This window comes from Cebus imitator, unplaced genomic scaffold (assembly GCF_001604975.1).
Source record: "Cebus imitator isolate Cc_AM_T3 unplaced genomic scaffold, Cebus_imitator-1.0 Scaffold335, whole genome shotgun sequence".
Classification (NCBI taxonomy): domain Eukaryota; kingdom Metazoa; phylum Chordata; class Mammalia; order Primates; family Cebidae; genus Cebus; species Cebus imitator.
Genome location: NW_016107650.1, coordinates 1,753,614 through 1,768,477, shown reverse-complemented (window position 1 = coordinate 1,768,477; position 14,864 = coordinate 1,753,614). Strand labels below are relative to the sequence as shown.

At 41.8% G+C, this 14,864-nt stretch overlaps 1 protein-coding gene across 3 annotated transcripts in view; it reads right to left on the bottom strand.

The window, feature by feature from the left end:
- The window catches only part of GPLD1 (glycosylphosphatidylinositol specific phospholipase D1), a 72,045-nt gene that overhangs the window by 42,423 nt on the left and 14,758 nt on the right, over window positions 1-14,864 (bottom strand). For all 3 annotated transcript variants that reach the window (XR_001818197.2, XM_017505249.2, XM_037730203.1), the window contains exons 4-11: window positions 13,902-13,999; window positions 13,157-13,267; window positions 12,253-12,301; window positions 11,513-11,567; window positions 5,603-5,710; window positions 5,348-5,375; window positions 5,114-5,253; window positions 1,383-1,448 (exon numbers count right to left, since the gene is read on the bottom strand). Coding sequence is in view for 2 of the 3 variants with exons in the window: in XM_017505249.2 (XP_017360738.1) it covers window positions 1,383-1,448; window positions 5,114-5,253; window positions 5,348-5,375; window positions 5,603-5,710; window positions 11,513-11,567; window positions 12,253-12,301; window positions 13,157-13,267; window positions 13,902-13,999 (655 nt within the window). In the remaining variant the exon portion in view is untranslated. The remainder of the gene's footprint in view (window positions 1-1,382; window positions 1,449-5,113; window positions 5,254-5,347; window positions 5,376-5,602; window positions 5,711-11,512; window positions 11,568-12,252; window positions 12,302-13,156; window positions 13,268-13,901; window positions 14,000-14,864) is intronic.

The window sequence follows — 14,864 nt, the reverse complement described above, 5'->3', positions numbered from 1 at the left end:
CTGATCAGCAGATACCATCGTAATGGTATCTCTAGCGTCTAACCAGTTCCCGGCACCTACTGATCAGTAGATACCATCGCAATGGTATCTCTAGCGTCTAACCAGTTCCCGGCACCTACTGATCAGCAAATACTATCATAATGGTATCTCTAGTATCTAACCAGTTCTTGGCACCTACTGATTAGTAAATACCATCATAATGGTATCTCTAGTGTCTAACCAGTTCCCGGCACCCACTGATCAGTATTTTATTATTTGTACTATTGTTAGATTAATATACATCTATTTATAATAACATTATCCAATGAATGCACAAATGACTGGTGGTTGGTGCTTTACTGCAGCAGGAAGTATCATTTCCGAAAATACGAAGTGGGCCAGGCATGGTGGCTCATGCCTGTAATCCCAGCATTGTGGGAGGTACAAAGTCAAGAGATCGAGACCATCCTGGCCAACATGGGGAAACCCCACCTCTTCTAAAAATGCAAAAAATAAAAATAAAAATCAGCTGGGTATGGTGGCGCGCATCTATAGTCCCAGCTATTCGGGAGGCTTAGATAGGAGAATCACTTGAACCTGGGAGGTGGAGGTTGCAGTCAGCCAAGACAGTGCCACTACACTCCAGCCTCGAGACAGAGCAACACTCCACCTTGAAAAGAGAAAGAAAAAGAAAAAACAGATCTTTGGCCCTTACTACAGAGGGCTTCTCCCCACACTGTCTCACTGATAAACACATTTTCATGGTGAAATCTGGGTAAAGTGTATGATCACAACAATAATATTGATAGTTGTAATACCAACTCCATTTCTTTTTTTCTTTTTTTCAGACAGGGTCTCACTCACCCTGTTGCCTGGGCTGGAGTGTACTGGTGTGGTCTCGGCTCACTGCAGTCCCGACCTCCGAGGCTCAAGCAATCCTCCCGCGTCAGCCTCCCAAGTAGCTGGGACTACAGGCACACACCACCACACCTGGCTAATTTTCTTCATTTTTTGTAGCTATAGTGCTCTATGTTGCCGAGGCTGGTCCTGAACACCTGGACTTAAGGGATCCTCCTGTCTCAGCCTCCCAGAGTGCTAGGATTACAGGTATGGGCCACTGTGCCCAGCCACTACCATTTAATGAGCAACTCACTCTGTGCTAATTGCTTTACATCCACCATTGCACAATTCCAGGAGTGTTGATGCGTTTTTTCCGTTTTGCAAAAGGAGAAAGCTACCGCTCCAAAATTCAAGCAGCTAGTTTAAAAATCACACAGCTGTAAGTGGCAAATCTGGAATTTGAACCTACAACGGTCTCTACATATCCCCTACTCTCAGCCTCTACAGGGAACCCCTCCAGGTGAGATGTACTCTTTCTATGAACAATTTTGGAATCCACTTACCCTTGGGTGTGGTTTTGCTGGCCGCCACATGCAATGAATAGAGGGTTCTCAGGTAGACTGCAGTCACTGGGGAAATAGTCAAATGAGTTAGGCATTTCTCTACTTCTTCACGAGCATGAATTTTACCAAGAATCGGGCATGTGCTTCAACCACCTCCCAAAAGTTTGAAGTGTTCATTATCGCCAGGTGCGGTGGCTCACGCCTGTAATCCTAGCACTTTGGGAGGCTGAGGTGGGTGTATCACCTGAGGTCAGGAGTTCAAGACCAGCCTGGCCATCATGAAGAAACCCCATCTTTAAAAAAAATATTAATAACAAAGGGTTCATTTTCTAGCCATACAGGACCAGTTAAGAGCCCATGTTCTCCCAGAGAGGGTGAATAGGCTGACAGCTGTCACTATCACGGTAACCCAGGCAGCCCTACGCTGCCAGTCTTAGCCTTCCTCTTCCCTCCCCACTCCACCTGCTGAGCTGTTCCATGCTAACATGAGACGTCTCCCAATTTGAGACTGTGATAAAAACTGGCTCCCAATTATGCCACCTTCTGCCCAATTATGCACATTTATGCCTCTATGTGCCCGAGTTTCTCAATTTCATTTCTTTAAAAAATTCCATAAATTCAGTAATTAAATAGCTAATGAAGGATCCCCTTTCACAAGTGAAAAAGCCTCTCAGAATGCAAGAGATAAACTCTTCCATTAGAGGCTCTCCCCCAGCATGGAACAGAAGCGTTGAGGGAGCGGGTATTAATGTCAGAGAGGGTTCTAGAATGAAGACCATCTTCAGAAGATGCATATGGAGGTCACTGAGGGAGGCTGCGGTAATGCAAAGTCACGTGGAGTGGAGATGTGAGGAAAATTAGTTGCTGAAAAAGAAATTCTAAACAGGAGGTGGGAAAAAGCTGAAGGCAAACTTTTCCTACGAAAACATTTATCTGGCCAACTTTGAGCTGCGGAGAAGGTTCTCTTTGAACCTTTTCTTCTCCATCCCAGACTGCAGAAGGCCGTCTTACAACATTTGCGCTACACTTTCAAATAGACTTTGAGGTGAGCAGAGCTCTGGATGGGAATGCGACGGCCACTACTTCATTGCTTCTTTAGGAAAATATACTGTAAGTTCCAAATAACGTAAGTGCAGTGTGGAAGATCATCTAGCATTAGTAAGCTGGGAAATGCCATTAATAAGAACATAAAACATTTATGTTTTTCTTTCTGTTATGAATTGATTTGTGTTGCCTCTTTTTGGAGACTTCGCTGAATTTCCTGTAAATATTCATAAATTCTGACCAATCTTTCTTTGTAGATGTATGCAAAGAATCAATCAGCTCATGAAATTTTAAACCTTGGTAAATTAGAACAGGGATCAAGAGATAAGAAATATGTTATTTCTCAGTTTCTCTTCTTAATCAAAGAGTAAGGTCCAGCTACACATCTTTCCTTAGCTATTTGGAGAACCAAACCAAAAACGAACACCAAAAAATGTTTCCCAGTTTGGATGATATACAACAAGTAAGTGCAGGTCAATCACTCAAACATGCCCATCTGTTATGAACCTTTCCAATATAAACTTTGCTTCCTTCTAAGCATAATTATAATAATAGTAACCAACACTTAATAAGTGCTTACTCTAAGCTAAATCCTTACCTGACGGATCTAATCTACTCCTCACAAAAATCCTATGATAAAAATAGTATTCCTGGCCAGGCGCGGTGGCTCACGCCTGTAATCCCAGCACTTTGGGAGGCCGAGGCGGGTGGATCACGAGGTCAAGAGATCGAGACCATCCTGGTCAACATGGTGAAACCCCGTCTCTACTAAAAATACAAAAAATCAGCTGGGCATGGTGGTGCATGCCTGTAATCCCAGCTACTCAGGAGGCTGAGGCAGGAGAATTGCCTGAACCCAGGAGGCGGAGGTTGCGGTGAGCCAAGATCGCGCCATTGCACTCCAGCCTGGGTAACAAGAGCGAAACTCCAACTCAAAAAAAAAAAAAAAAAAAGTATTCCTGTCTCAATCTCATAGGTGAGGAAATAAGATTTTGGAAGGTTTAGCAACTTGTCCCAGATAACTCAGCAGTGAGTGGCAGGTCTCTTAAATTCTCTACAACCACGGCAGCATCCACCTAGAAGCCACGTCCACACAAGGAGAGCTCGGGGATTTTAGGTGAGGCTTATTTCACTATTAGAAATGGCATTCATATGAGATTGCTACCCCTGCCAAATTGTGACTCATTGAGTCTTAGAAACCAGTTTATTACGTAGCAAGTGAAGGTCGAATCTGCCACAGAATGGAATTGTGTTTCAAATCAGCCAGGCGTGGTGGCTCACACCTAGAATCCCAGAACTTTGGGAGGTCAAGGTAAGTGGATTGCTTGATTTCAGGAGGTAGAAACCAGTCTAGGCAACATGGTAAAACCCTGTCTCTACCAAAGATACAAAAAATTAGCTGGATGCAGTGGCATGAGCCTATGGTGCCACCTACTTGGGGCTGAGGCATGAGAATCACTTGAGCCCAGGAGATGGCCCGTTCACCCAGGCTGGAATGCAGTGGCAGATTTCAAGTGAGATCATGCCACTGCACTCCAGCCTGGGTGACATGGCAAGACCCTGTCTCAGAAACAAAAAACAAAACCCATGTCCTCTTAAAAGAAAAAAAAAAAAAAAAAGGAAAGAAATTAGGTATCAGAGGAGCATTAGCTCCCTCTGATCTAGGGGTAGGTTAAGACTCTGAGAGTCTAATGATCTACTACAGCTATAAGTGGGGAGAATCGCAGCCTACCTGATCTGTATTTGGGCTGAGTCTGATTTACACTTGTTCTGAGCATGCTTAGGAGAAGAAGAGGAACTGCAGGTTCAGCAGCTGTCCCATCTGGGCTAGATGCCAAATTTCAACAGAATGTTTTACAAACGCATTTATTTCTCATTTTATTTTGGAGCGTGTGTTGGAGGGCGTGTCGCTATGGCTCTGTTTGCTTCTGTTTTTTTAGTATTAGGTGAGGTATCCTTTGACACCCTCAAACCCGAGAATCTATTCAGGATAGAGAAGTGTGTCACCACACCCTTGTTGCTGGCTACAGCAACATCACAGCCACTCTGGGGCTTGCAGAGACCTGGCACTCCAGTCCCCAATATGGGTTTTTCCAAAAGAAACAAATGGAGGCCGGGTGCGGTGGCTCACACCTGTAATCCCAGCACTTTGGGAGGCCACGGCAGGTGGATCACCTGAGGCCAGGAGTTTGAGACCAGCCTGGCCAATGAAGTGAAACCCTGTCTCTACTAAAAATACAAAAATTAGCCAGGCATGGTGGTGGACACCTGTAGTCCTAGCTGCTTGGGAGGCTGCGGCATGGGAATCTCTTCCACCCAGGAGACAGAGGTTGCAGTGAGCCAACATCACGACACTGCACTCCAGCCTGAGCAACAGAGCAAGACTCTGTCTCAAAAAGAAACAAACAAATGGAGCATGAGCCATTTCTCGCAGACCCCAAATTTTGCACTATCTATTTCTAAAACACGAGCAGCATCAACCAAGCCAAGTAGATGGGAACCAGTCAGGTTTATAAGACGACTCAGTTTCCATTCTTTCTCTCTTTGAATAGGTTAGGAAAGCACTTCATGAGATTTTTTGTTTTCTTTTCTTTTCATGTGATCAGTTGAAAAACCCAAGAGTTATGTTGGGGCCTGGGGTAAAAAAGGAGGGAGTGACTGGTATTAGAAATGGAATATTAATTCACCTGGTCCCATTCTCCAACATGAAGCTTGTTAGATTGTAAATATTCGTGGACCAAAACGCCATATCATCCAGTCCTCCAAGAAAATACTCTTGGAATTGTTCCACCAAAAACGGGGACTTTGTAGAGTAACTGGGATACAGCTATGGCAGAGAGAATGAAAAATAAATTAATTAACACAGTGTTATAGCTGGAACCTTTACCATCCTTTTAGATGTAGAAGAACGAAGCCTTTACCTTGGAAACAGCTAGCATCTCACCGTACCTGCAACATAAGCAATAATTTTGACTGTGAGTTGCAGTTCCTAACAGAGAAATGAAGCAAATAATGAAGAACAAGTTTCATCCACCCATATCCACTGTCATGCAACTGCCTTTCAATAAGCAGAATCCATAAATCCAAAATCCAGTCTCAGGAAACTAAAACATGAAAACTGTGCTAAGGAAGTCACAACAAAATCAGTTGCATACTGTCCTCTGAGTTCTACTTACATTTCTAAGAACTGGATATGTGAACAGTCAACAATTACACGTTCGGTGATGACTTTCTGACCATAGAGTTTCTCATAAATTCCCAGTAAGTCTTTGACTGGCACATACCTGAAAAATGCACAATAAAATAAGAGTTGTTTGATTCTGAAGCTGAAAATAACAGTAACAGCTGCAGCTAACAGTTATTCCAGGATTATTTTGTGCCAGACACCTTGTACAAGTCTTTACATGCACTAACTTAATCCTAGCAGTGATCTCAGGTGGTTAGTACTGCTGTATTCCCATTGTACATAAGAAGAAATTATGAAGGCAAAGAAAAGCTAAACAATTTGCCCAGTGACGCAGAGCAAACAACTGATAACTTAATCAAATATTCATGTAGGTATACAGATTGGAAACTGCAGTGCAAAAGGACTGCTTAATTTTGTGAATTCAGAGTTCAAGAGGTAAAGTATTTTCATTCTTTCAAGTTGAATTATTCCCAAGAATTATAAACACTATTATAAAAATGCCTCCTCGCTCTGACATCTTAATTTCAGAGTATACAAAGTATACAAAAAAAGTATGCTAAGAATAAAAGTATTGTGAAAGGGAAATTAATCTGAGGATCCCCAAATCACTAAGCTAAAGGGGAAAAAAAGTCAAGCTGGGAACCGTGTAGGGCAAACCTGAGTCCCAAACGATTTCTACATAAGATTGCTACAAAGCTACCTATTTCCCCACAATTTACCCACAAGGAAATTCCTGTGGACAAAGGACAGACAGAATTCAAAAGTCATCCCTCTGCTCCCCTGAGACAAACGTGTACCTGATTGCTTCCTCTGCCCAACTGCTTCACTAAGCCAGCCTAAGGCCTAAGTGACACTATTCCTGTAAGCCGCATGTTCGTGAAAGGCTAATCGGAAACCGGGAAGAAAGTCTCTTATCTACCTGACCTGGAAGCCTCCTGATCGCTTTGAGTTGTCCCATCTTTCTGGGGTGAACCAATGGACATTTTACTTATTTAATTTTTTTTTTTTGAGATGGAGTCTCACTCTGTCACCCAGGCTGGAGTGCAGTGGGGCGATCTCAGTTCAAACAAGTGGCCTGTAAGGGAACTGAACCCATGACGCTGGTGTCATCAGCACCACGATCTAACCAACTGAGCTAACTAGCCAATAGCCATTTCACATGTATTGATTGATGCCCCACGTCTCCCTAAAATGTATAGAGAACGAAGCTGTGCTCCCACCGCCTTGGGCACATGCTGCCATCGGGACCTCCTGAGGCCGTGTCATGGGTATGTCCTTAATCTTGGAAAAACAAACTTCCTAATTTGATTGAGACTTGTCTCCAGTGCTTCTTGGTTTACAGTATAAAGCAATGAAAACAATTCTCAATCAGGCTTTTGGTTCACAAATATTAGTTCAGTTGGAAGGAGCAGCATTTGAAAATCAGATTTATACTGAATCATCTTTTAATTTTAAAATCCTTAGAATAAACAAGCTAAAAATCACAACCAGTAAAATCTGATTTTAGTACATTTCTTTTAGCAGGTAAAAGAAAAACAATTGAGAGACTCATTTTTTCTAAGAGCAGCACTGGAATTGCATTCCCAATAAAAAGAGCTTAAAAGGCCAGACAAAATAACAGAAAATATTTTTTTAAATGAATCACCAGGCTAGCAGGACAGCAGAAATTTTTCTAAGGCCAAAAACAACTGGAAACAGAACACCCTGAGAGGTGAGCAAATGGGACAATCAGCTTTTGCTCTGAGGACATGTGCCACACCCTACACTGTAGTGTGGGACCTGGAAGGTTTTTTTTATTGTTTTTCAGATGGGTCAGAGTCTCACTCTGTCGCCCAGCCTGGAGCAGTGGCATCATCTCAGCAGCTCTTAACCTGAGCCTACCTATTCTAGCAACGTGGAATATCACCAAACATGACCAGTAGAACTCCTGTCATATCCGATAAAGCAGACTTTCATGCAATGCAGCAACTATTATTAGAGATAAAGGCGGTTTCTGCATCACAACAAAAAGCTCAATTCACCAGAAAGATATCCTTTTGAAATTGGATGTTCCCAATAATATATCTTCAAAATATACATACTGAAACAAACTTTGACACAACTGTAAGAAACTGAAAAATCTACCCTCATGGGGGAAATTTTTTAAACTAATTTATTTCATAATCAGTAGATCACTGTAGGTGGGAGTGTAAATTAGTTCAACCATTGTGGAAGACAGTGTGGAGATTCCTCAAGGATCTAGAACTAGAAATACCATTTGATCCAGCAATCCCATTACTTGGCATATACCAGAAGAATAGTAAGTCATTCTTCTAGAAAGACACTTGTCGCTGGGAGCTGTGGCTCACGCCTGTAACCCCAGCACTTTGGGAAGCCAAAGTGGGCGGATCACCTGAGGCCAGGAGTTCCAGGCCAGCCTGACCAACATGGAGAAACCCCGTCTCTACTAAAAAATACAAAATTAGCTGGGCATGGTGGCACATGCCTATAATCTCAGCTACTCAGGAGGCTGAGGCAGGAGAATCACTTGAACCTGGGAGGCAGAGGTTGCAGTGAGCCAAGATCATACCATTGCACTACAGCCTGGGCAACAAGAGCAAAAGACTCTGTCTCAAAAAAAAAAAAAAAAAAAAGACACATGCACACTATGTTTATTACAGCACTGTTCACAATAGCAAAGACTTGGAACCAGCCCAAATGCCCATTAAAGACAGGCTGGATGAAGAAAATGTGGCACATATACACCATGGAATACTATACAGCCATAAAAAGGATGAGTTCACGTCCTTTTCAGGGACATGGATGAAGCTAGAAACCAGCATTCTCAGCAAAGTAACACAAGAACAGAAAACCAAACACCGCATGTTCTCACTCATAAGTGGCAGTTGAACAGTGAGAGCACATGGACACGGGGAGAGGAACATCACACAGCAAGGCCTGTTGGTGGGTAGAGGACTAGGGGAGGGATAGCATTAGGAGAAATACCTAATGTAGATGACGGGGTGATGGATACAGCAAATCACCATGGCTCCTGTATACCTATGTAACAAACCTGCACATTCTGCACATTTACCCCAGAGCTTAAAGCATAATAAATTTAAAAACAAAAAAATTAGTAGATCCACCTGATAAAAAGAAAAAATAGTGATGTTATCTTATTTATACCCCCTTACAAATCTTTTTATTTGAATGTAAGTTTTTTTTTTTTTTTTTTTTTTTTTTTTTTTAAAAGTTTTTTTTTTTTTTTTTTTTTTTTTGGAGACAAGAGTTTTGCTCTTGTCACCCAGGCTGGAGTGTAGTGGCATGATCTCAGCTCACTGCAACCTGCGCCTCCCGGGTTCAAGTGATTCTCCTGCCTCAGCTTACCAAGTCGCTGGGATTACAGGCATGTGCCATATTACACCAGGCTAATTTTTGTATTTTTAGCAGAGACAGGGTTTCACCATGTTGGTCAGGCTCGTCTCAAACCTCTTACCTCAGATGATCCGCCTGCCTTGACTTCCCAAAGTGCTGGGGTTACAGGCATAAGCCACGGTGCCTGGCCTCACTATTTCAAATTTGTTAATTTTCCAATTCATCTCTAGATTCAATAAACCCTTAATCAAAAATTCCAGCAAAGTTTCTCTTAGAACATGACAACTTGAACCTAAATCTTATTTGAAAGAACAAAGGCAAAAAATAGGCAAGGCACTGTGAAGAAAAGGGCTAGTTAAAAGATCTACCCTGACAGAGGCCAAGGCTTATTACAAAGCTACAGCAATTAAAATAATCAGTATTGTCTGGGGACCAAAAGGACCTAACAGAAAGCTCAGAAACTGACCCATGCATACAAGTAACATTTTAATTTCTAACCTAGAGGGGGTTCAGTGGCTCATACCTGTAATCCCAACACCCGCCAATCCCAAGGTAGGCGGATTACTTGAGCCCACGAGTTCAAGACCAGCCTGGACAATATGGCAAGACCCCATCTGTTACAAAACACTAAAATTTAGCTATGCAGAGGCTGAGGTGGGAGGATCACTTAGGCCTTGCAGCTGGAGGTTGCAGTGACCCGAGATCACACACCACTGCACTCCAGCCTGAGCAACAGAGTGACCGTCTTAAAAAAAAAAAAAAAAAAATCAGACAAAGGAAAACAAAACCAAAACAGAGAAGCTACTGCAGATCAGTAGAGAAAGGGCAGACTATTGATAAATCATTCTGGGACAATTCGTTATCTCCACAGGAAAAAAATAAAATTAGATTTACATCTCAGAACATACAAAAATTTAACTCTAGTTAAATGAAAAGACATAAAGCTAAGAAATAAAACTATAAAAGCTTTAGAAGTCTATGTTAGAAAATAACCATTTGCCCTCAGGGTAGATGGGTTTTCTTTCCTTTTTTTTTTTTTTTTTTTTTTTGAGACAGAGTCTCTCTTTGTTGCCAGGCTCCAGGCTGGAGTGCAGTGGCGCAATCTCAGCTCACTGCAGCCTCCGCCTGCCGGGTTAAAGCAATTCTCCTGCCTCAGCCTCCCGAGTAGCTGAGACTACAGGTGCACGCCACCGGGCCCAGCTAATTTTTGTATTTTTTTTTAGTAGAGACGGGATTTCACCCTGTTGACCAGGATGGTCTCGCTCTCTTGACCTCGTGATCCACCCACCTCAGCCTCCCAAAGTGCTGGGATTACAGGCCTGAGCCACCGAGCCCGGCCTCCTTTTTTTTTTTTTTTTTCCCCTTGACACAGGGTCTGTTGTGTAGGCTGGAGTGCAGTGTCACAATCATAGCTCACGGAAGCCTCAAACTCCTGTGCTCAAGTGATCCTCCTACCTCAGCCTCCCAAGTAGATTGGACTACAGGTGCTGGACCACCACACCCTGCTAAGAACCTATTTCTTTTCTGTTTTCTGAGACAGAGTCTTGCTCTGTTGCCAGGCTGGAGTGCAGTGGCTGGATCTTGTCTCACTGCAAACTTCGCCTCCCAGGGTCAAGTGATTCTCCTGCCTCAACCTCCGGAGTAGCTGGGACTACAAGCACACGCCACCACACCTGGCTAATTTTTATATTTTTAGTAGAGACAGGGTTCCCTCATGTTGGCCAGAATAGTCTCAAATCTCCTGACCTCGTTATCAACCCGCCTCAGCCTCCCAAAGTGCTGGGATCACAAGCATGAGCCACCATGCCCAACCAGAATGGATTTCTTAAATAAGACATTAGCAGTACAGATTAGAAAGGAAAAACTGATTCAACTACACGAAAATTAATCAATTCTGTTAGTCAACATACACATAAGTGAAAAGACACACCACAAACTGTGAAAGACATTTGTAACAACAAAGTGACAAACTGACAAGAGAAAATATTTTAAATATTTAAATCACATATTTAAATGTAAATTAGAAGCCAGAATATATAAATACTCACAAATAAATAAAAAGGGTAAGCAATCCAACAGAAAAATAGATTCAAAACTGGAAAAAGTTTTCACTTAAAATCAAACACAAATGATCCATAAAACAGAAAACTTTGACCTCATTACTAATCTGGGAAATGCAAATTGCAACCTTAGTGAGATACCTTTATACACAAACAGGCTGGAAAATTTTAACAGTTGGATAATACCAAGTATTGGAGAATGCAGAAGCAGCAGAATGGTTATACAAAGTTGATGGGAGCATAAGCTGAGATGATCGTTTTGAAAAAGTAAAGCTATGACTCGTCAACTCTACTCCATTCAAAATTCAGTGGAATTCAATTTTTCCAAGAATCTACTCAGACTATTCTAATCTACAGTTTTGCTTTTCATAATTTACCAATGCAGAAGGCTTCTAATTAAATTGTAAGTTACATTTTCTAAGAAAAAGAGTCCAGGTTCTAAATGCCATTTAGATATCACAGATTTAAATGTACATTGCTCTTACCAGCGTCGTGCAAGGTAATTAAAATTAAATTCAAACTGGCTCAACACATCTCCTCCTAGGGCATGAGAAAAATATTGACATTTGGTGGATTAGTGACAAACATACTATGTGTCTTTCAACATGCGGTCTGCCAAGCCAGATTATTAGTTTTTCACATTAATACATGTTTTTGTTCACTGTTTTAGGTAAAGGCATGCTTTTTTTTTTTTTTTTTTTTTTTTTTAAAGGAAAAAGAACTTGTAAAAATCTTAGTGAAGCATATACATTAAGAAAGAATTAGCCATATAACCAAAGGTGTTTTTTGTTTTTTGTTTTACTTTAAGGGAATATACACCACAAGGGCTTCTTTTACTAAACACCATTTACCACCTCGTTTAAATTTTTAAAAGTAATTTACTACTGCAGACAAAAGGCAGGGTTCACCAGTTTAAGGCTAAAGTACTAGGAGAGTAGAGACATTAGCTAATGAATTTTAACCCAATGTATAAGTAAAGATTTTCTGAAATTATGACGTTAACAATAAAAGGTAGTTTTTTTTTAACGAAAAGTACCCAAACCCAAGTTTTTAGAACTACATCTCTATGTTAAATGAGGTATGTCTCTAAATAAACTGCAGCCTTAGACAGAGAATACATGCAACAGGCAAAATATTAAAGACACACACTGAAAGCACAGTGGTGATCTCAGTGTCAGTGAACTACAGCACAAGGAGGAAATTTGGCAAATAAAATAAACGGTACCAAAATCACCAGCCGAGTGAGCCTCAGAATAGGAGCCGTGAAAATCAATCTGAGAAAGAAAGAGAACCATCTGGTGTGTATTACAAATCGTAGCCCCAACTCTCACTCCCACAATCAAGCTGGTGGCGGGGGGACGACAGCTAGCTCAGTGAACTGCTGAGGATGCGTAGTAGACTCGGTTTTCACACTAACATTTTATTAGAATATATATACACACACACATCTCTAGGCAACCAAGTTGGACACAAATGTCCAGTAATAAAGCGACTACAGACAATTCTGCCTTGTAGAGTATATACAACAATCTCTGAGTTGAAATTTCTAACAGAATGTAATTAATATTGAAACATACATATTAACAATTCAACATTTTATATGTTTAATAAATGTTTAATAAATATCACCAATTAAATATAACACACATTCTAACAGAATGTAATTAACATTAAGCAGGGGCCTTCCAGAGGCTAAGTCCTCAGGTAAGATCACAATTTTCAGGTTGGGGATATGACATTTTCATATAGGAAGTTAAAAACAAGAAGTCCAAAAGGGTAGAAATACTAGTTTTGAATAGAACTAAGTGGCAGGTATTCATATCCTTATTAAGAGACAGATTGAATAAAACCTAAGATTTCTCAAATAGTTTCGTGACTAAAACAAAACCTTGCATCTACCCCTGTCTTCAGTATACACCAGCCGCTCTGCTCTTGTGGATGAATCTACACAGCTGGCAAGATGAATGACGGGAAGGAACTGGAGAAGATGGGACCTCCAACCCAACAGTGCTTTGGGCAGAAGTCTGAATAACCTAACATTTTCATTTCTTCTAAAAGGGTCAGGTTTGGATCTTAGGTATGACAGTATGACTCCCATAAAGTCATTCCCCATAAAGGGATGTACTCACAGCTCCCATGGTCCTAAGGAATCCTTGTTCAATGCCCAGGCTATGCCAGCTGACATCTGCCACCATGTGAGAGGTAATTCCAAACAAGAAAGCTACCAATTTCTCTGTGTCCTGCCAAACAAGTAAATTAGAGTCATGTGTGTTTGAGTGATTTCATAGTAACAATCCTATTAAAAGTTTTAATAAATATAAATTCATTTATATTATTGAAATGTAACAAAAAATTTCAGGTGAGTACATTGCAGTTTCTAGTTATTAAAAAAAAAAGGTTGGGTACAGTGGCTCACGCCTATAATCCCAGCTAGTCAGGAGGCTGGGACACAAGAATTGATTGAACCTGGGAAGTGGAGGTTGCAGTGAGCCCAAATCATGCTATTGCAGTCCAGCCTGGAGGACAGAGTGAGACTCTGCCTCAAAAAAACAAACAAAACAAAACACACGCACGCGCACACACACACCCACCCACCCCCAAAAGGACTTTTGGAAATGTTTTGTGGTGTGTTTTTTGGAAGTGCTTTCAGATTAATTACTATCGGAGCTAAATGATGAAGAGATATATCTCAAATTGTGTCTATAATTCAAGCATTAGCTAACCATCTACTACATCCAAGCAATGCACATGACACTAAAGGTGGAATGGTGAGCAGCCCTTACGGAGTGGTATAAATGGGGTAAACGCAAGTCCCAAAACAGTACAAGGCAGGTTTGGTGCTAAATATTCTAAGAATTAGAGGACCATGCCTACCTTCTCCCAGGGAAGAGGATAGTTCTCTCGGATGTAATGAATGCTTGCATTAAGAAACGGAGTCCAGTGAGTACTCTCAGACACATCATGGAATTTTCCTGACAAAACAAAAGGCAGCACTCTGGGTTCTCTCTTAAAACTTGGAGAGGGTCAATCCAGTTTTCCACAACCACCCACTGCTGTGTCCCTTCTTCTCTTTCCCTCCTTGCCCCTCAGTTTCTTCTGTTGACATTCAAAAGAAGCCTTTAAATAGGCCAGGCTCGGCGGCTCATGCCTGTAATCCCAGCACTTTGGGAGGCCGAAGCAGGTAGACCACGCAGTCAGTAGTTCAAGACCAGCCTGGCCAACATGGTTAAACTCCGTCTCTACTAAAATACGAAAACTAGCTGGGCCTGGTGGCACATGCCTGTAATCCCAGCTGCTTGGGAGGCTGAGGCAGGAGAATTGCTTGAAGTAGAACTCGGGAGGCAGAGGTTGCAGTGAGCCAAGATCGCGCCACTGCACTCCAGCCTGGGCTACAGAGTGAGACTCTGCCTCAAACAAAGAAGAAAAAAAAAAAAAAAAAAAAAAAAAACAAAGAGCCAGCTGAGATTTCTGAAGAGGCATGGTACTGCTGGCCTGATGACTAAAAGGGGCCTACAAGAAGAGGGATGGAGCTCTCTTCCCAGACTGGTCACGGCATCTCAAGGCTGGCTACCGGCTTAGAATGGAGGCTGCAAGTGTTTCCATTTTTGTGCTCTGAAGGTAAGGAAACAAGCTGAGGTTTGGTTTGATTTTTGGGGGTTTTAAAAAAAATGTCTTCCTTGCCCCTCACAGTCAGCCTCCTTAAGAGCACAAGAAATAAAAGATATTTCACACACTTCCAAGCACTTCATTGTATAATAACTGTTGTAAAATAGCACAGGCCCGAGTGTTTTATGCAAGCATCGTTTGAGTGGGCCAGTGGGTGTCCCAGAAGAAGGG